This window comes from Ovis aries, chromosome 24, assembly GCF_016772045.2.
Source record: "Ovis aries strain OAR_USU_Benz2616 breed Rambouillet chromosome 24, ARS-UI_Ramb_v3.0, whole genome shotgun sequence".
Classification (NCBI taxonomy): Eukaryota; Metazoa; Chordata; class Mammalia; order Artiodactyla; family Bovidae; genus Ovis; species Ovis aries.
The window spans coordinates 34,923,070-34,946,290 of record NC_056077.1 but is presented as its reverse complement, the minus strand read 5'-3'; the positions used below and the strand labels follow the sequence as shown (position 1 = coordinate 34,946,290).

The 23,221-nt window shown below is 59.5% G+C and overlaps 2 protein-coding genes across 6 annotated transcripts in view; both read right to left on the bottom strand.

Moving 5' to 3' along the window:
* Positions 1-774: 774 nt before the first annotated feature.
* On the bottom strand, positions 775-5,874 carry UPK3B (uroplakin 3B). Of its 2 annotated transcripts, XM_042240520.2 has the most exons (7): positions 5,649-5,874; positions 5,339-5,488; positions 4,845-5,082; positions 3,636-3,715; positions 2,708-2,837; positions 2,046-2,247; positions 775-1,400 (listed from the first exon to the last, which is right to left on the bottom strand). In XM_042240520.2, the coding sequence occupies exons 1-6, from the start codon at positions 5,728-5,730 to the stop codon at positions 2,088-2,090; spliced, it is 840 nt and encodes a 279-aa protein (XP_042096454.1). In that variant the 5' UTR covers positions 5,731-5,874; the 3' UTR covers positions 775-1,400; positions 2,046-2,087. The 2 variants fall into 2 exon arrangements, with proteins under 2 accessions (XP_042096454.1, XP_027817021.1); XM_027961220.3 differs by having other exon boundaries at positions 775-2,247.
* Positions 5,875-8,769: 2,895 nt separating this feature from the next.
* Positions 8,770-23,221, bottom strand: part of DTX2 (deltex E3 ubiquitin ligase 2) — a 33,869-nt gene continuing 19,417 nt past the window's right edge. For 2 of the 4 annotated variants that reach the window (XM_027961212.2, XM_042240518.2), the window contains exons 4-10: positions 21,454-21,554; positions 16,660-16,800; positions 14,039-14,112; positions 12,664-12,822; positions 11,541-11,702; positions 10,238-10,327; positions 8,770-9,321 (exon numbers count right to left, since the gene is read on the bottom strand). In XM_027961212.2, coding sequence (XP_027817013.1) covers positions 9,094-9,321; positions 10,238-10,327; positions 11,541-11,702; positions 12,664-12,822; positions 14,039-14,112; positions 16,660-16,800; positions 21,454-21,554 — 955 coding nt within the window. In that variant the 3' untranslated portion in view covers positions 8,770-9,093. The remainder of the gene's footprint in view (positions 9,322-10,237; positions 10,328-11,540; positions 11,703-12,663; positions 12,823-14,038; positions 14,113-16,659; positions 16,801-21,453; positions 21,555-23,221) is intronic. The other 2 variants (XM_027961214.2, XM_042240519.2) reach the window with 1 other exon arrangement.

Below are 23,221 nucleotides of genomic sequence, written 5' to 3'. Positions count from 1 at the left end.
GGGACAGCGTGGGCCGGGCTCCACTGGTGGTAGCTGGCATAGCGCAGGGCCAACTTTTAACCCTCCTCCAATTCTAAGAATGAGCCTCTCAGATGGCTCAGAAGTGAAGAATTAGCTGCCAAAGCAGCAGACACAGGTTCGATCCCTGGGCCAGGAAGATCCCCTGGAGAGGGAAACGGCAACCCACTCCAGTATTCTTGCCTGGAGAATCCCATGGACCGAGGAGCCTGGCAGGCTATAGTCCATAGAGTTGCAAAGAGTCAGACACAACTGAGTGACTAAACAACAATTCCAAGAATCCAAGAGGATCCTGGGCTCTAGGGCAGTGGAATTCCAAAAGTGGCAGTCTGACAGGGCTAGTTCTCATGGCCGGGTATCACCCAGGACACCAGGGCCTGAGCTCCCAACTGCACCAAGAGCAGGTCTTGTGGCTGGTGAGGATGCAGGCAGGGTGGGAGAGAGACCACAGGGACCGGGGTGCATGGGTTTTGAAAGCAGACTCCCGTGAAGCGTTTACCTGGGAAGGAGCACTGCTAAATCCACCTGCATTAGTGCTGGGCTTCCTGGCCCTGCCCCCCACCCCATTGGGGGTGGGTTTCCCTGGGGCCATCAGGAGATGCGGGTACCCCAATGCATAGCTAGGGCTAGCAATCTAGAGGACAGGCTTGGGGCAGGGCCCGGGCTGGTGGCAGGGGCAGGCTGCACAGGGCGGAGCCAGGCTGAGCAACACGTGTAACTGCCCCTCTTGCAGAGCCAGTGCGGGCACCACCCGGATGGAGGAGCAAGATTGCATTTATTTATCTCCAGAGTCAGGGGAAGGGGGTAGATTTCTCCGCTCGGCGCCCTCCTCGGGTTGGCCTGTATGCTGGGAGCCGCAGTTATGCTTAGAAGGGCCTGGGAGCGGCCGGGGGACACGGGATGCAGGGACAGTGGATCGTGGGCAGATCACTGAGCCTGTTTTTCCATCCAGAAAACAGTGACAGCTGTGCAGTGGGACGACACACCGCTGATCCTCAGACGAGAGTGACTGCTCATCCTCTGGCTTGGCCGAGGTGGAAAGTGGAGCCGTGACCTCCAGAGACCCAGGTGCGTGGCGGCCACTGAGACATCGGGTCCAGCGGCGGGACGCTCAGCTGTGCACAGACGTGCGCATGCGCGGGACTCGGCAACCGCGGCGCCACGGCGCCCCCTTGTGTCCACGGTGGGAATCACCGGTCTTGCAGGCGGACGGACGCTGGAGAGTCAAGCGGCTCCGGCTGGGTGATGCGGGCGCTGGCTACTGGACAGGAGAGTCCATCGGGGGCAGATCGTCTCAGGAGTGTAAGCTCGAGGGTGCGTGACAGTCCGAGGGGGTGATAGACCCCCCAACAGTAACAGGTCGCATCAGGACACGTGGTCATCTGAGGCCCAGAGCAGTGAGTGAGCACCCCAAGAACAGCAGCAAGCCCTGCGTGGGGGCCCATGCCTAACACTGTGTGTGTGGCATATAGCAGCCGCTCAATAAATGCTTGTGGAATGGGAGTGAGCGCAGGAGTGTGTGTGCCATCTGCATGTGCAAGGAGGTAGGAAGTGGTAGCCGGATCATCACAGCAATCTACACTGTCTGACCTTCCAGCCAGTGAGGGCTACCCTCAGAAAGGGCCCATGTCCAGGGAAGATGGAGGCACCTCTGAAAGCCTCACTGCAGCCCCGGCCGCCAGTGAGGGACAGACGGAGGGACAGAGGGACAGACGGGGGCCTCATGTACCCCAAGATGGGCCCGGCCCAGCCCAGCCCACTGCAGGCCTCCTCCTGGGGCCTGGAAGCCTCCTTTCGGGCAGTGTGTCCACATGACCTCCAGCCTTGCTTGAGGTAGGCAGATCAGAGGCAGATGGCATTGGGGGCTGGATGCCTGGCCTGACCGCGGCCCTCCCACAACTTCCTGGAGGTGGGGGAAATGAGAAAGCCCAAGGCAGGGCTGCTAGCAGTGGGATTTCAGGCAGGGCAGGAGGTGCGATGCGGAACACACACGCACACACACACACATACGTGCACTGTGCACTCACCCCCCGGCCCCCACCGCCCCAGCCCCAGCCAGGTGGGCCAAGCTAGGGGCTGAGGCTGGGGAAGCGTTCCAGGCCAGGCTCGCAGCCCATCGGCAGGGTGGCCGCCTCACTGGGCGGGATGTGGTGGGTCATGTAGCGCTTTCCCATGAAGGAGCCGATCCGCAGCTGCTCTGGGGCCTCCTCCGGCCACCACAGGCTGGAGCTGAATGGGGACAGGGAGACAGGCTGTGGGTGGAGTGTCTCCCTGCTGGGTGGAGCGGGCTGCTGAGCTCCCACAGCCCTCCTCCTGTAGCCTCTGATGTCCCTTTCCTCCCTGGGAGGACCAGCTGGAGGCCTGCCTCCTCCAGGTGGCCACCCTGGCTCCCTAGATATCAGTTCATTGAAACAACTGAGGGCTCACTGGAGAGAAAGCACGGTCAGGGAGAAGGGCCCAGGCAGAGCAAGGTGGCCCCGTCTATGAACCCGTCATCAGAGGACCTGCTGGACCACCTTCCTGAGCTCCTAGATGAGACACTCAGGGTGAAAATTCCCTGCACATTGCTGAAAGGGGCACCAACCAACTCAAAACTACAGGGCTCCCGAAGGGCTCCCAGAAGGTGCTGGGCCAGACAGAGAAGAGAGGTTCTGGGGAGGCAAGGGGCCCTCCGGGGGTCGCCACTCACAAGCGCACACTGGAGGCTGCCAGGAAGGCCAGGAGCAGGAGGCCGCCCAGGGAAGACAGGATGGAGGTGATGACGATCATGTCTCCACTCCGCCGCCCGGGCCACGTGTCAATGGAGCCTGGGGACTTCCCTGCACACACAGCGGCTTTCAGAGGCTGCCCTCAGACCCCAGGGCGGTCACCTCCCCGCCATGCTGACTGCTGCACGTCCCCAGCTGGCCTCCTGAGCCCGCTCATCTGTCCCTCTCTGCTGGGGCACTTGCGCTCTGCCAGCCTGGACCACCTGTCACGCCAGCCTCTGCCTTGGTCTAACCTGCCGGACTGTTCCCACCACCCATGGCAGGCCCACCCATGGCAGGCAGAGAGGCAGCGGAGCTCAGGACCAACCGGGTGCTGCCCTGCTCCCTGGAGTCTGGCATTCAAGGGCTTCACGTGACAAGATCCACGCCCCCTCCCCTCCCCGACCCCAGCCTCTGCAGCCTGTCTCCTAGACAACCCCTCATGGGACACTCGGCCTTTGACGTGCAGTTTTCTTGGTCTGCTGAACCGCTGCTCCTTGGAGCTCTGCTGAGAGCAGGCTTCCCAGGACCACGGCTCCAGCCTCTTTCTTGCCCTGGCCCAGCACAGGGTTGGCTCCCTCAAGGAGGGGCAAACTATTTCTGTCCATGATGGGGCTTCAGCCTAGGGCACCCGAGGGTTGGCAAACATTTTAGGGTGGACAGAGCTGGTGTCTTTGCCCATGGGGCTGACCCAGTACCCCACCCTCTAGTGGGAGGTTCTATTTAGGGGGTGGCCTGGACTTGGATTCTGACTTGGGGGCCCCAGTCCCACGGTAGCTGGGGGAGGGGCCGGCTGAGCACAACCGGGGTGCCGATGTTGGCTGGTCCACAGGGCACAGTGGAGTCGGAGCACCCAGCCCTCTGAGCTACCTTGGTGGAGAGCGATGGGGTCGGACCACCTCGTCTCGGCCTGGGGTGAGCCCCTGGAGTTCATCAGCAGGAACTTCACCCTGAGGGAGAGGACCAGGGATGAGGCTCCACGCCTCGACTGCTCTGGGCAAGGCCCCCACCTTGGCCAGGCCCCAGGCAGCTCATGATGGCTAGGCTGTGGGCCTGTCATGTTCAGGGCAGGGGGGCGCCCTGTGCTAAGCACCCCGAGACCTCTCTGGCCACAGCAACCTCTGCCACCAGCCCTCAACCATCTGAACCGCCACTCTTCAGACACCCTCTCTGGTTCAAGGGTCCCATGACTAAATGCCACGTACAGGGGGCCTCAGGGTGGCTCACAAAGGTGTGTGAGGCCCCAGCCCCTGTTCTCCAGAGGAAAACTGCTGGCTGTGTGGAGTCTGTGAGGCCTTGGAAGGCCCCCCAATAGGAGTGGGCACCCCAGGCAAAGGCCAGGAGGGAGAGGTGTGCTCAGGGCGTGCTCAGAGACCAGGATCAGGGGAGCGGGCAGGCTGAGCTCCGGGGGCACCGCCCAGAACTTGAGTTGTATCTCTGTTCGGGGTGGGGGCTCTGGGATCCAGGCAGGCTGGCACCTGCCATTGACGGGAGCTGGCTCTGGTGGCCGCTAGGGACGGGGTGGGAGGCTGAGTCAGGGAGTGGCCACTGGGTGAGAGGGTGAGGGGCGTAGAAGGCGGCTACGTTCTGCCCTGCCGTCTCTGTGGCCCCTGCCGGTTCCCCCAGCTGCACTAAGTCACCCTGAGTTTGTCTGGTTTTGTCCCCTTGCTCGCTGGACCCCTGCTCTCCCACCCCGGTTCCACCCTCAGCACCAGGCTGACTTTCCTGCCAGACCTACCTGTGGGAGGGGCGGTCTCCAGCATTCCCCTCCCCCTATGCTGGGGCCTGCAGACCCCTTCCCATCCCCCACCAGCTCTGTGATTCCCACCTCCTCCTGGAGGCCACCTGCCCCTCCAGGAGATCCGTGACCCCACACAGGAAGAAACCAAGGCTGGAGAATGGGAGGGGCTTGCTCGGCCTGCAGCCAGGAAGGAGCGGGGCCAGGACAGAGGCCTGGGCGGAGACTGGGGCAGGGGTGGGGTGGGGTGGGGTTGGGGGCAGCCCTGGTCACAGAACCCGACCCCCACCCCTTCATCTCCCAGTACAGCTCCCTTCCAGGTTTCAGGTCAGGCGACTCACCTGTAAGGCCCTGGGCCCGGGAGGGGGGCATTGCAGTAGCGAGGCTGATGGAGGTCAGCAAGGCAGCCGGCGTCATTGCCCACCCTAAGCACGGGGGCGCGCCCACTGCCACCCGCCGGGTCCTCACAGGGCAGCTGGTCCATGGTCAGGGGCAGCGTCATGTAGTGGCCATCGGTCAGCAGCCTTGGGGAGGCTGGGATCTCAGCCAGTGTCTGGGGGTTCTGAAAGACCCTAGAGGCTGCAGGAGGGAGACACAGGCAGCTGGGGCTGCAGGGCAGGAGGAGACAGGCAGTCCACTCCCATAGCCCAGCGCCCTCCACACCTCAGAGCCCGGAGTGCCCCTCCAGACACAAATCAGACATCACCTCTCAGATCCCCTGCAGGATAAAGCCCGAACTCCCCATTCACACCCAGTTGAGAGGGGCTCCCAGGGCCCTGGAGCTGTCCTCAGACCCACTCGTCACCCCAGGCCCCAGACCTGCACCGGAACCTACCGTTGTTGAAGGCCACCACCAGCCAGACAGTGTCGGCAGCGCTGGAGTGCCCATCTAGGACACAGCGCGGCTGCTCCAAGGAGAACGTGGTGGCCGTGACCTTTCCTTCCAGGTCCCAGGCAGTTATCCGCGGCGTGTAGGGGATGAGCTCTGGGGCCATGGAGACAGGCGTGAGGGTCCAGGGCCCACTGCCCCTGGGGCTGCCTCTCCTGGTTGGTGGGGGCAGGGGGTCCCAGGGTCTAGTCACTCCAGCAGGTGCCCCAGCCCCTAGGGCCTGGTCGGGTGCACCCCTCCCGGGACCCCCACTTACCCAGGCTGAGGCAGGGCTGGGGCCAGCCCAGCACCACCAGGAGCAGCAGCCAGGGGCAAGGCTGCCTGGAGGGGAGCCCCATGGCAGCCTGCAGCGCGCCCACCGGTCTGCTTCCACACCCGCAGCCTGGCGCCGGTCGGCTGCCTTGGGCGGCGCCCCTCCCCACACACCGTGGGCCTGGAGGAGCTGGTTAGTCAGGCTGCCCCGCTGGCCAAGGGCTGGAAAGACCTGAAAACATAAAAGCACCCCACTCCGCCTCCCAGCCCAGCCCACCCCGGGGAGGGGGCTGGGCAGGGGCAGGCCAGGGCTGAGAGAGGCCCCTGGATCCCCGGGTGCCGGCCAGGTCACCCCAGTGGCCTGTGTCTGAGTTTGGGTCCCACCCAGACCCCCAGCCTTGGGGAGGAGGGCCACATGCCAGAGATTCCTGCACCCCACGTACCAGGAGCCTCCCTCTGGCCTTCCATCCCCACCCAGGGGAGGAAGGGGGCAGCTCTAGCTCCCTCAGGGCCCAGTGGTCCTGCCCTCCCTTCACAAGGCCACATCCTCCCTTATATCCTTTGATCATAGAGCCAGGGTGGCTGGCCAGTGCCCTGCTTACATCACTCCCTTGGGTTCTCACTATATATGTATATATATATTTACTTTTTAGAATTCTTTTAAATTTTTCATTAATTTTTTTGGCCACACTACTCAGCTTGAGGAATTTTAGTTCCCTGATCAGGTATTGAACCCAGGCCCTGGCAGTGAAAGCGCCAAGTCCTAACCACTGGACCGCCAGGGAATTCCCTATAGTGGGTTAGTCGCTCAGTCATGTCCAACTCTTTGCGACCCCATGGACCACAGCCCACCAGGCTCCTCCATCCATGGAATTCTCCAGGCAAGAACACTGGAGTGGGTTGCCATTTCCTTCTCCAGATAATTCCCTATAGGTATTTTTTAAATTAAGATATTATTCACATAACCTAAGATGTCCCTTTAAAATGTACCGTTTAGGGGTTTTGTTTTGGTGGGGTTGCTTTTTGGGGAGGTTGCTTTTGTTTTAAACAAAAAGGGTTTTTTATTTACAGGAATTCTGGAGAAAGATGGCTGCTGGTATGGGTTTGGTCTAATGACATTAGGGTCCATGTCTCTGAAATTCTCACCTTTTTTTTTTTTTTTTTCTGCCATACCTTACAGCTTGCAGGATTCTTGTTCCCAGCCAGGGACTGAACCCAGGCCAGGGCAGTGAAAGCAGAGTCCTAACCACTAGGCAACCAGGGAACTCCCTCTCTTGGTATTTTTTTTCATTGCAGCAAGATGGCTGCTGTGGCTCCAGGCATCATGTTCTCACTCAAGGTAGGAAGAAGGGAGGGGCCGAGAGGTGTTGCTCAAACACTTTTATCGAAAAACCTTATGCTTTCCATATAACATAAGCCCTGTAGACTTCCTTTTAAACTTCATTGCCATAAATCACCAGATTCTAGGACTTTATCACCCCAAAAAGAAACACTGTACCCATTAAAACGGTCACTTCCCATTCCCCTTCCCCCACTGACAACCACTGATGTCCATTCTATCTCAGTGGATTCGCCTCTTCCGGATGTTTCATATAGACAGAAACACACAATGTGTCATTTTCTGCCTGGCTTCTTTCATTTGATACAGTGTTAAGGCTCATCCGTGTCGTATGTGTTAGCATTTCATTCTTTTTTCTGGCTGGATAGCATCCCATTACAGGGACAGATCGTATTTTGTTCATTCTTCGGCCGATGGCTATTTGGGTCGTCCCCACTTCTTGGCTGTTATGAACGCTACCGGGACCGTGTTTCCAGTTCTTGGATATTTATCTAGCAGTTTAACTGCTGAGTCATATGGGAACTGCTTTTTGTGGCTCTGGTCGCCAGCTTTCCAAAGCAGCTGCATTTTACATTCCCACAAGCAGTGGACGAGGGTTCCAATCTCTCCACATTCTCACCAATATTTATTTCCTATATATACTTTTTATCATAACCACCCTAGTGGGTATGAAGTGGTACCACTTTGCGGTTTTGATTTGCACTTGCCTAATGACGTTGCTTGTCCGCCATCCGTATAGCTTTTTCAGAGAAGTGTGTTCAAGTCCTTTGCCCGTTAAAATTGAAGATTTTTTTATCGTTCAGTTGTGACAGTTCTTGATACACTGTGAACACGAGTGTCTGATCAGGCATACGACGTGCAAACACTGCTCCCGCTCTCTCACTGCACTGTGGTGTGGGAGCCGAGGGTGGGGGCGGGACACTCAGGGACCCACACAACCCCTCTGCCCTGTGAGCCCTGGAGCGAGTCTCACTGTGGAACCTAACAGAGTTGGGGTCCAGCTTCTCTATCAGGGCCTCCTGGCCCTCCCCAAACCAGCTTCTCCACAGGGCAGGGGGTATGATGCCAGGGGCTCACAAAGCTGCCTTACTTTCTTTTCACAATCAGAAGAGGAAGGAAAGTAACTTCTAGGTGAAAAGTAAATACTCTAACATACACTGATCTTTTTAACAATAAATCATAAAACAGAATTTAAGCTTCTTTCTTAGGGAGAAAAGGGCTTGTGAAGGCCACAAGCACACACCCCCACCCCTCCTTGCCCTCAGGAAGCCTAGGAGTATTGGATCCTCTTTCTAAGAAGACTGGGAAGGACTGGAACCTTGAGGGTGGGGGTCAGACCAGGCCTGGCTGGGATTCAGTCCCAGCTCTACTACTGTGCCCTTAAACCTCCGTTTCCTCATCTGGAAAGTGGACACAGCAGTACACGCCCCGATATGAGCAGCACTTAGAGAGTCAGAACCCGCTTAGGAAGTCAGAACCCTTGAGGAAGTAAACGAGAGGAGCTGGGGTGGGGGGGGTCTCCCTGGCAGAGCTGCTGAAGGCCCACTGCAAGGAGAACTGGGGTGGGGCAGGGGAGCCGCTCGGGTCAGTGCCCGGCTCCTGGCCTCCCCGCAGCCTGTGTCTCATTTAGGAAGAAACAAAGGTTGGACAGGAAGCCTGTCAGGTCCATTCCTTCTCTGATGCAGCAAGACATGTGTGGGCGGGACTTCATACATCCAATCTTCATACATACACACATATGTACACACGCAGCCTCTCCAATGGCAAACCCACAGGGCCCACGGTCTTTGGCTTTAGAGCATTTATTGCAAACAGAACATCTGAGGTATGAGCAGCTGACCCAGACGGAGGCCTGCCCCCGCGGCGCACACGGCAGGCAGCCTCTCCTCACCCCGGACACTGAGGGCCCCACACAGCCCACCGAGGATGGAGGGGCCCACACACTGAGGTAGCAGCAGCCGAAGGCCCCACATGACTCCCAGGCTCGCCCGGTTTCCACAGAGACCCAGGCCCGGCGGGCACAGGGAGGGGGACCGGCGGGCATGGGGAGCCCGTGCTCCACAGAGAGCCTGCCGTCGTGGTGGGCGAACCGGGCCAGCCAGGCCGCGGGTCACTGCTGCTCCAGACAGTCCTCGGTCACCCCCTGGGCGGCCAGCTCGGCCAGCACGTTCTGCAGGTAGTTGGGGTCGGGGTAGCCGTGGCCTGTCACGTTGCGGTCCATCTCCGTCTTGTGGTGGATCTCGTTCCACACCACTGTATCCGTCTCTCCAGTGGTGCTGGATGTTCCTACTGTGAAGATAAGGCGCCTCTTCCAGGCCACCTTCAGCAGCTCCAGGACCTGCCCAAGGGGAGGGGATGGAGGGGGGAAGGGAGGGGATGGAGGGGGGAAGGGGATGGGGAGGGGGGGGAGGGGATGATGTCGGGGGAGGGGATGATGTGGGGGAGGTGGGGGGGAAGGGGCGGCGGGGAAGGAGCAGAAGGGTGTGAAGAAGTGCTCTGAATAAACCCTGGCTGCAGGGGCTGGCCTGGAGGGCAGACACTCCTGACAACCCCCTCACCTCCCTTAGCCTCTTCGTGCCCTTGGGGCTGTCCCCACCCCAAAGCCACCACCCTGGCTGTTCTGTCTGCTTGGAATGCTCTTTCCCAGCCTTCTCACAGCTGTTTAGTCGTGTCCAACTCTTTGCGAACCCATAGACTATAGCCCCCAGGCCCCTCTGTCCATGAGATTTCCTAGGCAAGAATACTGGAGTGGGGCGCCACTTCCTTTTCCAGGAGACCTTCCTGACCCAGGGATTGAACCCATGTCTCCTGCATTAGCAGGCAGGTTCCTACCGCTGAGCTACCTGGGAAGCCCCAAGTCAGGACTCAGTGCAGAGGCAGCTCCGCAGACCACCCTCATCACCTAGGGTGAAGCGGCCCCAGTTCCACCGCATCCCATCCACTAGGCCGCAGGAAGACCCCTGTCCTCCCCGCAGCGCACCTGCGGTCAGGTCGTCTCTGCCTGGATGCCCCATACCCAGACGCCAAACCTGCAGCAGGCCCCCAGGAAGGGGCAGCCCACACCCTAGCCAGCCCGCAGGCTTCATCTCCTCCTCCTGTCGCAGTACGGTGGGCATAGGCAGAGCTGATGCGGCCACTGAGCCAGCTCTCCCGACCCAACAGCCACCTGCTGCTCAGGGGCAGCCAGGCTGGACTTGCCAGCGGCGGGGGAGGGGCATGGAGGCTGCTCCCAGGGGTGGCAGCCGGGCCTTTACCTTGCGGCCCTGGGCGTTGTTGGGAAGGTAGCACTGGCGGGGAAACCCTCTGGCAGTGAAGGGCTTTCCAGGGTTGGGGTGTTCAGGGCCCTGAAGGAGGAACACAGACGGTGAGAGTGGGAGCCAAGGGGCTGGCGGGCCGCAGAGCTGCTGGGACAGGGCCCCTCTCCCCAGCCTCACCCCGCCACCTTCCAGGCGGGGCTCCTCCTGGACGCAAGTGACCAAATCAACTGCTGTCTCATATCTTGCTCTAAAGACCCAGCATGCACACGGCCTGCCCACGCCTGCCCTCCCTGAACCCACACTGCTCTGCTGGGCACCACACCCCCTAACAGCCTCCACCCCCCTGAGGAAACTAGACCTCTCAGAGGCCAGGCCTCGCTGGCAACCCTCTGGGCACAGGGCTCTCTGGACTGGATGGCAGGGCCTCTTCACCACCACTGGGGCGCACAGCACCTCCACCGCTCTCTGCGGATGGAGCAGGGCCCCGAGACCACGGCAGCAGGCCAGACAGAGGGGGAGGGCTGGAACCACGCTCGGCCCGTGCCCCGCTCTCAGCCCATGGAGACACACCATGTACAACTCCAAATTCCTCCCCTGCTTTGTGGCTCTACTGCTGTCTAGAATGTTTCTAACTTTTCCAGTTTCACTTTGAGCACAATGTCACTTTGGAGGACAACCAAGGGAAAGCACATAATTGGACAAAACCAAGGGACATCCTGTCCTCCTTTATCTTCCCAAGCCACGAGGCTCTGGGGGACACTGAGATCCCCCCGTCCAAGGCAGAAACCTGAGGAGCCCAGACTCTTGTCTGGGTCTCCACTGGGACCTGCAGCTGAGGTCCCTGCTCCTCTACACCCCACACAGGTCTGGATCAGGCCACTGAGCCGGTCCCTCAAGAGTGGTCAGGCCTCACTGCAGGCACCTCTCTGCCCTGCACTCTGCCCCGTGGGAGGGTTCCTGCTTGTGGGCTCCCCAGCCAACCAGCTAGCCCAACAGAAGCGCTTGTTCCTCCTGCTTAGACTCCTGTGGGCCTTCTGCCCAGTACAAGTCCAGCTAAGATGCCTCTGCCTCCAGGAAGCACCCCCCTGGTTCAAGAAAAGGCAGGGGGCATCTCTTTGCTTCCACAACCCTAAGGGCTGGCTGGAGCCCCCAGCACGAGTGCCTCCTGATTGCTGGGAGTCTGACTGGGCAGCCGGGCACCCTCAGTGACCCCGGGGGACAGAGTGGGACAGGAAGAGCCCCGGAGAGGGGCCGATTCCAGGAAGAGCCAAGGAGGCTCCTCTCGTGCCGTCCCCCTCACCTGAATGCCGTGGGGAATGTTGTAGACTATGAGAATCGTCCCACAGTCCTCGTGGCCAGGGAGGGACATCTGAAACGTGAACACCTCCATCTTCCCCCGGGGCTGGGTCCCAGTCTTCTCCCCGTAGATCGTTTTGCAGGAGGGACACTGCAAGCTTCCATCCTGGGACAGGGCAGAAGGTCGTGGACTGAGCCGGTGGCCCCGAGAGGGCACCCAGGCCAGCCACCCCACTGACTAGATGGGAAAGAGACCTGCAGGGACACGAGTTTGGTTCCCTGGTCACCCAGCAGGTCCTGGGCCAGTCGCCCAGCTCCCTGGCAGACTCCTTGCAAATAAATTCAATTTTGGCAATTTCCTTAGAAAGACAAGTTTTACCCCAGAAACTCATTATGCAATTTTCGTTAAAGGGACAAAGGGCATCAGGTAGAAAAATTAGGTTTATAAACCAAAGTCTACACAGTTGCTGCTGCTACTGCTAAGCCACTTCAGTCATGTCTGACTCTGTGTGACCCCATAGATGGCAGCCCACCAGGCTCCCCCGTCCCTGGGATTCTCCAGGCAAGAACACTGGAGTGGGTTGCCATTGCCTTCTCCAATGCATGAAAGTGAAAAGTGAAAATGAAGTCGCTCAGTTGTGTCCGACTCTTCGTGACCCCATGGACTGCAGCCCACCAGGCTCCTCCGTCCATGGGATTTTCCAGGCAAGAGTACTGGAGAGGGGTGCCATCGCCTTCTCTGCTACACAGTTGAGTCATATTTAAAATGGAACAGAAAACCCTGTTTCGGAAGGACTGCTGAGGCTGGCGTCCTGGCCAGTACGTGTGGCATGAGGACGCTGCACAGGGGACAGCCCAGGCACGAACCCCCCACGGGCCTTGGCTCTCTCTGCTCCCCGACCTCTGTCTACTCTGGCTAAATTACACCAAAGGCAGGGCAGCCTGGCGTCACCTGCCACCCCCAGCCCCCTCCCGCTGCAGGGCCAGGACTGCGGACATCTCAGGGTGGTCTCTGGGCGGGCCCCAGGCTCCTCACAGGGCAGCCCCAGTCGCCTGCTCAGCTGCAGCACAACCGGGACGGGCAGGTGACCCCGATCCCCGTCCCCCGGCTGGGCGGCCATGGGTACCTTGTTCCCATTGCAGTACATGGCCAGCAGGCAGAGCAGGTGGAAGGTGTGGCTGCACTTGGCCAAGCAGCCCACGGCCATGGGCCCGATGGTCTTGCTGTCGGTCACGTCGCTGTACCCAGACGCCACGGACAGCTTCTCCATACAGATGGTGCAGTCCTGGAGGGGGACCCACACGGGGCAGGCTCACCCCCAGCCCCCGCGCCACAGGGGCAAGTCTTGAGGACCAGCCGCCATCTGCAGAAATGCTGGGCCCCAATCTAAGTCAACCCCACAGCTCTCTGTTCTGGAGGCTGGGAGCACCAAGGGGTCACTGGTGTCAACAGCCTCAGAGCAGTCACTGTCACCGCGGTGGAGGGGATGGCAGGCGGCACCGAGCCTGGGGGCTGCTGTGACGCCTGGAGCCCGGGCTGAGAAGGTGGCAGAAGAGCCCAGCAGAGAGGAAAGGACGGGAGGGGCCCGCAGCGCTGGGCTTTCCGAGGGAAAGGGAACCTGTCAGAAGCACAAGCACAGCAACTGGCAGGCAGGAGAGAGGAGAGTGTACTGAAGCAGGAACCGGCGTTTCTGTTGGGGGCTGGTGCACCTGCAGGGCAGGGGTGACCAAAGCGGAGGGGACCAGGTCCCAGGAGGCCCTGAAGGCCATGACCGGGGCCTGGGGCTTTGTCTTACACATCAGAGTAAGCAGAAGCATTCCTCCTGCTTAGACTCCTGTGGGCATTCTGCCCAGTATAAGATGCCTCCACCTCCAGCAAGCCCTCCCTGGTTCAAGAAAAGGCTGGGGCCATCTCTTTGCTTCCATAAGCACAACAACATGGCAACAGGCAGATGGCACGAGCAGCGGGTATTAAACCATCACAGCCACACACTGGCTGTGTGATCAGCAGCTGGCAGGGAGGCAGCTGGGGCCAAACAGCCCAGCTGTGTCAGGTAAGCACAAGAGCAGAGAGATGGACAGACAGACTCCTGTGAAAGGGGGCGGGCAGGAGGGGAGGCCCGAGGAGAGGACTTCCAAGTTTCTGTCCAAACCTTTACCAACCAGATGCTTCCTGTGTTCTTGACTTGCAGAAGGCGGCCAGAGAGTCCCCAGCTCTGAACCGGTATGCATGACCTTGAACCCACCCCTAGGACTCTCCAGGGCTCCATTCAAGCTGGAGAACAGTGGCATCACAGCCCCGAAATGAGACTCAGCAGACATGGGTCAGGTGAAGCTGTGACGGGGTTAAACGCAGGAACCCTGGCTGGCCCTCCCCAAAGCCGGGGGGCAGGACTGGTCTCTGGACAAGGCACCTTCCAGCAGAGGACAGGCTGGGGGCCTCGTCTGAGCCACCCCGTTACCAAACAAAAGCAAAAGCAGTGCAACCCCCGCGACACGCACCTCCTCTGGGGCCGTCTTCAGCTCTTCGGTGTAGTTTCTGATTACCTGCTCTGGCTCTGGCTTTGGGGACCCTCCTAGGAGAGAGAAGAACATAAATGGTGTCCTGAGGAGAACGAACTGGAGACGCTGGGAGAGAGGAGGACAGGGAGCGGTCCAAGCTACCAGGAGGGAGGTTAGGATGGCTCAGACAGGAAGGTTAGTGTGCAGGAGAGGAGAGAACAGGCCAGCCGCAGAACAGTCCAGAGCTCCACTGGGGGCAGGGCGGGCGAGGGGCAGCCCCAGGAGCCCTGGAGGAAGAGAAGCAGAGACAGCAGCTGGCCATGGCCTTCAGGAGTCACAGGCGGGGCCTCAGCCACGGCCCCGCGCACCTTCACTCAGGAACCCAGACCCAGGCTTCAGAGGACATGCAGGAGGGTCAAAGAGCAGCTTCTAAACAAATGCTCTGGAGTGTGTTCTGGCCAGGTGATTTTACTCAACTTTCAATATTCTCAGAAGAAAGTCTGGGTAAGAGAAGTAAGTGTTCTGAGTCACACGTACAGTGCACGCCCACCCTGCGGGGACATCTGTGTGCACACTGGCCGCAGGGAACAGCCACAAGGCCACGGCCAACCACTGTGCTCTTGGGCTTGTCCCTGGACTGGAGTGCCAGTGACCCGCCTCCTCGATTCCTCAGCTGCCCACAGCTCCACCTCCCCGCCTCCTCCTCTCAAAACCTCCTACCCCTCTGTGTGCACCTGGGCATGAAGCTGGGAGGGGAAGGCCCCGCACCGAACAGGCCCCACCCCAAGGACAAGCACCCCCTCCCCACCTCCCCTCTGCAGCTCGAGAGTCAATCAGCAGAGTCACAGAGTGGTGGTAAAACAGGAGCAGAGGGAGGGACGGGGAGACCGGCCCAGTCTGGGAGGGCGACGCCGGGAGGCCTGCCTGCCTCAAGTCCGGGGGAGCTCCTGGTCCCAGCCTCTAAGACCAGAGGGGCTCTGGCGTAAGCCCAAGCTCCCAGCTATCAGCCTGTGGCTACAGAGACTTACAAGTCTGAGGGCTCAACAGCAGGAGCCCCCCTCTAGACCAGAGGAGGCCCGGTGACAGGCAGGAGGGAGCGGAGGGGTCGGGGCTGGATGAGGGCAGGATGGAGTCTGGCTCTTGGGCTGGGACCAAATCAGGTCACCTCTGAGTCTCAGGTCACTCATCTAAACAGTGGACCTGACGCCAGCCCTAGGGGTGAGCACTGAAAAGGCATTAGCTGCTAGGACCTGAGAGGCAGCCAGAAGCCTAGGGAGACCAGGCACCCCCAAGCACACGCACACACATCCCCAGACACAGACCCCGAGGACCCTGACTGCTCAGTGGAGAGAAAGCCAGACCAAAGCACAATCCCTACCAGCACCAGGTGGCCAGCCTAGTACCTGGAACTCTACTCTGAGGGGAGAGACCTTCCACAAAAGCCTGGTCTAAAAGGCCACTTTGGTGACAGGCCAGTCTCCAGCTGAACCCCAGAACCCCTCCGGCAAGACCTGTCTCAGCACCCCGTCCTCTCCCGCCTCCCTGCACCCAGGTAGCCTTTCAGAACTGACGGTAACTCTCCATGATCCACTTTTCTCAAAAGAGGGCCAGCCAGGTGACCGCCTACCCCACGAAAGGACATCTGAGCCCAGGAAGGCCAGAGGGTCTGCTTTGCACGCCCTGTGTTTTCAGAGCAAACCCCGAGTGTCTCAGGAAGCAGCCCTGCCCACAGATCCAGCCCTGAGGCAGAGTAAAAAGAGGGAGCAAGGCTAGCGGTGCTGATGGCAGCTGGGCGCTCAGGGAGCCCTTGCCCGGCTTCCTTTCCCCCACTCCTCCCGACGGTCAGACAGGCAGTGAACTCGATCAGAGCAACAGTCACCATGTGCCAGGCACTGCCCCTGTGCGTTTATTTCCTCTTCCTCCCACAACCGGTCTGCCGGGTAGGAGGCCCACTGCTCATGAATGGGGAAGCTGGCATGAGATCACAAAGCTGGTGAGCGAGCGCTGCAAACCCAGGACTGGCGGGGCCAAAGCCCTGCTCACGCCATCCGGAAGGTCCCCGAGGCAGTCACTTGTCTGGCCCAGTGATGGCAGCAGAGCCACAGTTTAGAAACGACAGGCGCAGAACTTACTATGCAGCAGCCCCTCCTCTTGAATTCTCGTCTGACTCACACAGCACCTTGTAACAGTTCTGAAACCCCTTCTCCCCTAGCCATGTGACAGGAATGGCATGGTCGTTGGGGACCCCTCTGAAGCAGCCCCACGTGGGCTGACCCCTCCTGAGACACACAGTGGCCCCAGTGGAAGGGACAGAGCTGTCCCCCCTCCTGAGCCTCGTCTTGCCTCGAACTTGTGTTTCCAGTCACTGAGTCTTCAAGCACAGGCCCCTCACACTTCCACTGCAGCACTGAACTCTGGGTCTCAGAGGGGAGTGGATTCCCAGGGGCCAGGCTTGCTGCTGACGGCAGGGCGGGCCACTGAGCCCATCACCACCCGCAGGCGAAGGGAGGGCGAAGGGCCGAGGTGGTCAGAGGAGAGCGGCGGGTACGGGAAGAGTCAGAGGTAGCGAGACTCGGAGGAGGCTGAGCAGAGGCCAGAGAGTATTTGTGAGCAGGAACTACCTTTCATGGACATTTTCCTCAATCTCTTAACTGAGCTGTGACTTTTAGAGGCCAGACAGGAGGCGGGAGGGCTGGCGGGCTGGGGTGCGCAGCTAAGACACACAGGGAGTCCAATGGCTGACATCAGAATACTCGTCATGCCTACACGGGGTGCGAGATCAGACATGCAGAGGGGAGAAACGTTAGAAGGAGCCGTCCGGCTCATGACCGCCACAAACCCCGGCTGCGCCCAGGTGGCACTGTCGATGGCCGTCAGGACTCGCCCATCTCCCCGGGGAATCCAGCTGCTCGAGGCTGCCAGGGCCCACCCAGACCAGCAGGGCTGAGCTCAGCAATCAGTGAAATGCCAGCTCGTGAGAGCCCTGGCCCCAAGTTCCAGGAAGGTCTGAACAAGCACCCCATCAGCCTGTGCTCGGAGCATGCAGGTGGGGAGGCCGTGGCTTCAGGAGGGCAGAGGGCAGAACGCCACCCCAAGACGCGTCCAGAGCGGTTCTGCGGGGAGAGCGCCTCTCCATGCCAGCGCGAGGAAGGAGAGCAGAGGGCAACACAGCAGGGTGCAGCCAAGCCATGGAAACGCGGATGGTCCGGAGCTTGCGGGCCTCCCTCTGTGCCCCCTCGGCCGAGCCCCCGCAGCCCTCGGTCGCCTGGCCCCCCATGGGGTGCTGCCTGTTCTCCATGCACCACCCGGCCTGTCTAGGTGCCTTCAGAGCCATCACTGGGGGAAACAGGCAGGAATCTTGCCCCAGGGCCTGCCTCCTCACCGAGGTGTCCCCACGGCCCCAGGGACGGCTCCTTGGGAGCAGCTACGGGCCCAGGCCAGAGCTCCCTTCTCCGGTCCCTTCAGCCGAGGCTCAGACAGCTCCTCTGGCTGTGGCAGGAGCACAGAGGCGGCCCACAGTGGGAGAAGCGGCAGCAGGCGGCCACCCCTAATGGACTATCCAATCTTGTCACTCCTTCCCCGATGCCTGCAGGGCAGACGTCCCACTCCTCAGCCTGGTGCTCCACCCGCACCCTAGCTGACCCTGCCCCGTGCTCCCTGAGGACCTGGAACCGGACACGTCCTCCTGCTGGAGGCACCATTCCTGCCACGCTCTCGGCTGCCCTGCGGTCCACAGCAGCCTCCACCCTCCCCTCCCCGTCCCTGGAGCACCTCCTGCCCCAGAGAGGGGCTCTGGGCTTCCCCCCGCCACCCCCTTAGGGAGCTAACAGGTGTTCAGAATCTGGCCTACGGTCTAGGCACCGTGGACAGGGAAGGCGGGCCCACTGCCCGCTCCAGGGGCGATCCAGAGTAGCCAGAGGAGAGCTGGCCCAGGGCTCCATCAGGCCCCACCGTGGCCCCCGCTGGAGAACAGAGGTTCTCAGCATAGCCCACGTGCCCAGCACAGGACAGCAGCAGAGGCTGGCGGCTCCACGGGAGACACCAGAGTGCCCATCAGAACACTGAGTCTGGACGCTGGGCACTTGTTCAGCAGGCAGTGCGATGCCACAGCATCTCAAGGTTGTTCCTGGGCTTCAATGCGGCTCCCTTGGGAGCTAAACATTGGGTGGCCTGGATGACCAGCAGGCATGGGGTGCAGACAGATGGAAAGAGAGCAGTTCCTGGCGGGAACCCAGGAGTTGTGTGTGCTGACTGTGGTTTATTCCCCCAGAAGCCACCAGACCCTGCCTGCCATCAACCAGACCCCTCTCCCAGCTGCCCCTCCTTGACCACCCATCTAGAATGGCCACGTTCCCCTCCAGCTCATCTCCTCCACTCCGCTCCATTCTCAGCACCAGACGTAACGTGGGCTTCTGTCTTCGTTGACTGTCTTCCCTGGTCACAGGGGAGACCCAGCCTCTGCCTGCTAGGGAGCAGACATCCCTGAGGCCACGCCATCAGCCCCGCGAGAGGCCAGCGTGGACAGTGCTGCTGCTGTTTCTAACGAAGGACTCGCTCTTCCTCATTCCAGCCACAGACAGTGAGTCTCAGTTCACACGCCTGCAGAGAAGCAGCCCTGGCTCTGCCGGTCTGCCTTCTTGTGAAAAAGTGTGAGGGTCATCCTGCAGCCAACACATCACAAATGCGGCATCCAGTGGAGAGGATGGGGGGAGGGCCACAAGGGGCCATCACAACTTCCCCAAGAGCCGGGGCTCAGGGACGCAGCCCCCCAAACTCCTAACATCCCCAAACAACTGTAACAGGGCGAACAAGCACAGCTTTTCCTGCTCTCATCTTGGTCTGCCAGAGCCCCCGGCAGGTCCCACACCCGGTCAGACGTGTGAACACCCCCTTTCTGACGCTCAGCGTTGGCCTTTCGTCTAGTGACTAGGCTAAGGTGCCAGCCTACCCTCCTCCTGCCCTGGCCTTACTAACCTGGCTTTGAGGCTGTTACCCCTCCCCCGGGGCTGACAGGCCTTGGCAGGTCCTGGCAGCGTAAAATGCAGACACTCCTCCTCCCTTGCTGGTTGGGAGCCTGGCCCCGGCTTGAGGGGCCCACTCCTCCCCACGGTCCTGAGGAAGGGGCCCTGGTCAGGCGGCAGGCAGTGAAGCCATCTCCAGAGGCACCTGGCAGACGGGGAGGCAGCCCCTCCTCCAGTGCAGGGCACACGCAGCCCTTTGGCAGCACGGCTGCTGGCCAGGAGCCTGCCTGAGAAACCCCACGCCCAGGTGCTCACCTCAGTGCGGCACGAGTGCTCCCAGATCCATGACCAAATCCACAACCACTGCCCAGCTGAGACGTCTCTCCAGCCCCCGCTTCCTGCGGGTGGGCTGGGGTCCCTGGTCCCCTGGCGCCCCACACAGCCACCCCAGCCACAGTGTGAGCCAGAGCCCTGCGTTCAGGGCAGGCGGCGTTCGGCCAGATTTGTCTACTCTTTCCTCGCCAGGAGCCACTCCTGAGCTTCGGGGTCTGTCTCCCTGACAAGCAAATGGGAGGTTGAAACACCTCCAGGATGGCTCTGAGTGCAAAGGTGGTGGGGATACAGAGAACAAGGCCGAGAGAGGGCCCCGGCCTCGAGAGCTCCTCAGCACCCCGGCCACTGCCAAGCTGCGGGCAGAGGCAACCATGCTGGCATTAGGTCCTCAGCAACCGCAGAGCTGAATGCGGCTGGGCACCTGCAGGCTGGGCTTGCTCCCACAACCTCTCTCCAGCAGTACGTGTATGTGCGTGCGTGCACACACACACGCACATGCGCGCACACACACACACACACACACGGGGCTGGGCACCTGCAGGCCGGGCTTGCTCCCACAACCTCTCTCCAACAGTACGTGTATGTGCGTGTGCGCACGCACGCACGCACGCACGCACACACGCAACCTTTCTCCAGCAGTTATGTGTATGCACGTGCATGCACACACACACACACACACACACACACACCCAACTGAAGTGCCTGGGCTATGTGATGCCACAAGAAGACCTAAACTGGGCAGGAACTATCTAGTCATCTTTGCTCGCTGTTCTCTCTGCCCCACCAGAGGGCTGATGGCTGAGCAGGTGAGTATGTTCCAGAGGGCTTGCTGGGCAGCACGTCCCCTCCTGTGTCCTTCCTGGCCCTACTCTCTTATCTCCACTACATCTCTGACTGGTCCTTCCATGTCCTTCAAGTGCTCTTCTTCCTGGTGGTCCACCCAGTCTCTGTAAGCTTGCACACTCCTGGGCGGGCAGACAGCCCCCTACTCCACCTCACACTCCTCTTCTGAGCTGCCCATCCAAATCCCCCCGCCTCCAGGACAGCTCCACCGGCCACAGCCACAGCCATGAACCCACCGGACTTGGGAGCAGCACAGTGTCATAGCGAAGAGCCCAGATTCTGAGGCCAAGAACGCCTGGGGCTGAATCCCACTCTGTCCAGGACAGGCTGCCTGGCCTTGGGAGGTTTCTGGAATTCTTAGTGCATCAGTTTCCTCAAATGTAAAATGAGAATCAAAGTTCCTCCCCCACAGAGCTGCTATTGGGATGAAATGAGTCGCTTCTTAGTCACAAGGACTTCTCTGTCAGCAGCACACACCAGGCCTCATTCTATTCCTTCCATCTCACAACCAGTCCAATCACTGAGTCAGAAACCCTTACCACCATCCACTGCCGCAGCCCTAGTCGGTGGTCAGCTGGCCTGGGGCGCGAAGCCTGGGTCCACAGGGCCGCTCCGCCTCCAGCCTGGGCCCCTCCAACCCGCCTGTACTATCACAGTGACTCACCCAGCACTCGGACTGCCTAGCTCCCCCACCGGCCTCCGCCTCTAAATGATGGCGGTTCACCAGACGCCTCGGTGTACCTTGCCATAGTTTACATTCCCCCTAAGTTAAAAAACAACTCTCAGTGGCTTCCCATCACCCACAGAAGGAATTCTGAAAACAGTTCAAAGGGGCAGGGTTAACAAACAACCTAGTGAGACACAAAAGCCACTTGCTCAAAACATGAACTCCAGCCAAAAAAGTTGGAGGAACTCCCCAAAGGGGCCCTGTAGGGAAATGCCTAAAGCATGTCGGCACAGAAAAGCGACTCCTGAACCATAACCCAAGGTGATGTGAAAACGTAAAAGATGGAGAAAGTCGGCACTGGGCACCCACCATCATCAGGTACGATCCGCTCAACACTGAGACAAATGAGGGGGCACCCAGGCTCACTCACAGGGGGCGGGTCAACATCAATGAAAAAGGCGCTGCCCCCCAAGGAGCCCCTGTGGGTTTCCACAAGAACACAGAGGGTCAGAAGACCCCCTCCCCACAATCTCCTCCCCCTTCCCCACACATTCCCCGCCCCCAAGTCCCACCCCTGGCAGACATGTCTGAACCGGAGACCACCTGCCTACCTGCGAGGGCTTGCTGGACCCGGCTGGGCTTCGGCATCTTCATGGGCACCGTGGCGGGGACGCTCTGGGGGCTGCTCGCTGGACCGCTGGGCAGGGAGGCACTTGGGGAGAAGAAGGGGACAGAGCTCAATGTGAGGAGCTGACTTTGCAGAAACAGCCAGTGAGGAAGACACTGGCGCTGCTAAGGCCCCTTTGAGGTCTCACTTCCCCACAGCGGCCTCTGTGCGCTGAGGGATTCTGATTTTTAAGAGGAAAGATCCCGACGAAGAATATCTCAAAGGACGGGCGAAGAGGTCTGATGGTCATGACTCTCGAAAGCACTTCCTCCGTGAAAATCAACCAATAAAAGTCAGACTCCAGGTGGGGCACTGGGCAGGGGTGGGACACTGGGCAGGGAAGAGCACGGCTGGGGACAAGACTCGTCTTCTCACGCGGTATGGAGAATGAAGCACTGGCTGCCGCGAAGTGCTCTCCTGGACAAGACTCTGAAGACAAATCACCGAAATGAGGACTCTGCGGTACCCAGAGCGGAAGTCCAACAGAAACCACTCCTAGTGGTCAAGACCAACACCACCAGTACAGTAACAGGCCAAACATCATCAGGAACTCCAAGAAAAGATGTTCTGAGAAAGAAATTAACACCCTTTTTGTGGTTTCTGCCAAAACAGCATAACCTCAGTCTAATCATGAGAAAACATTTGATGAAACCAAATTAAGACCATTTGACAAAAGTGACTCTTTCAAAGTGTCAAGGTTACGGAAGATGAAGTAAGACTGAGGAGCGGTTTTATCCAGAGGAGGAGAGGAGGAATGACAACTGGATGGAGAGTGGGTTCATGGACCAAGAAGAGAACACCACAGAAAAAACTGATGAAAATCGGAAAAGTCCTTAGCTAATAGTCCCACACCAGTGACGAGTCTTTGGTTCTGGCAACTGCACTACGGTTATCATGAAAGGTGTTAACAAAAGAAGTGACAGAGAGGTGGAAACTCCACTATTTTTGTAACTTTCCTGTAAATCCAAAATTAGTTTAAAATAAAGGAAAAAAAAATTTTTTAATGAAGGTCTTGCTTCCCACAGTGACTAATTCCAACTCTCTCACTTGGCTTTAAGCCATTATATACATATGTGTGTATGTGTGTGTGTGATTATATTTCTATTTTTTCATTTTTTAAATATTTGTTGATTGATTTGACTGTACTAGGTCTTCGTTGCAGCATGTGGGATCTAGCTCCCTGACCAGGGATTGAACCAGGGACCCTTGCACTGGGGGCTCAGGGTCTCAGCCACTAGACCATCAGGGAAGCCATTATATTTTTAAATGGTAATAAATCCATGCCAGTATGGGTTGTGGGGAGCCCCATACTGGAGACGGCTGATGCAGATGGCCCGAGATGCCTGCTACTCCCTCCTCATCCCATTGACTGTGTCCTCCAGCCCTGCTCATGTTCAAGATAATACAAGACGAAGGGTCTGCAGTCCCTAACTGGAGCTCCCCCAGGACAGGGCCTGGGTTCACTGGGCTCAGGACACAGCCAGAAGCTGGAAAGGTGCTCAGGAAACGATGGACACCTCCAGCCTGCTGTGCTACCCTCGCAACGGCCAACAGCCCAGCAGCCACCTGCTGGTGGCAAATGCTTCTGGAGCTCCTCCAGCCCTCTGCCTATCGCCAGCCTCGGGGCACAGATGCCGCTGGTGGACGCAACAGGGAGCTGGCTGGTTCTGGTCCACATCAGAAAATCTCAAACTGGCTGGTACTGGTTTTCA

Coding starts and splice junctions, on each gene's coding strand:
- UPK3B (XM_027961220.3), bottom strand. CDS start 5,730: ATGGGGCTCCCCTCCAGGCAGCCTTGCCCCTGGCTGCTGCTCCTGGTG. Junction 5,489..5,648: donor CCAGCCCTGCCTCAGCCTGG/GTAAGTGGGGGT, acceptor CCATGGCCCCAG/AGCTCATCCCCTACACGCCG. Junction 2,838..3,635: donor CCCCATCGCTCTCCACCAAG/GTAGCTCAGAGG, acceptor CTGTGTGTGCAG/GGAAGTCCCCAGGCTCCATT.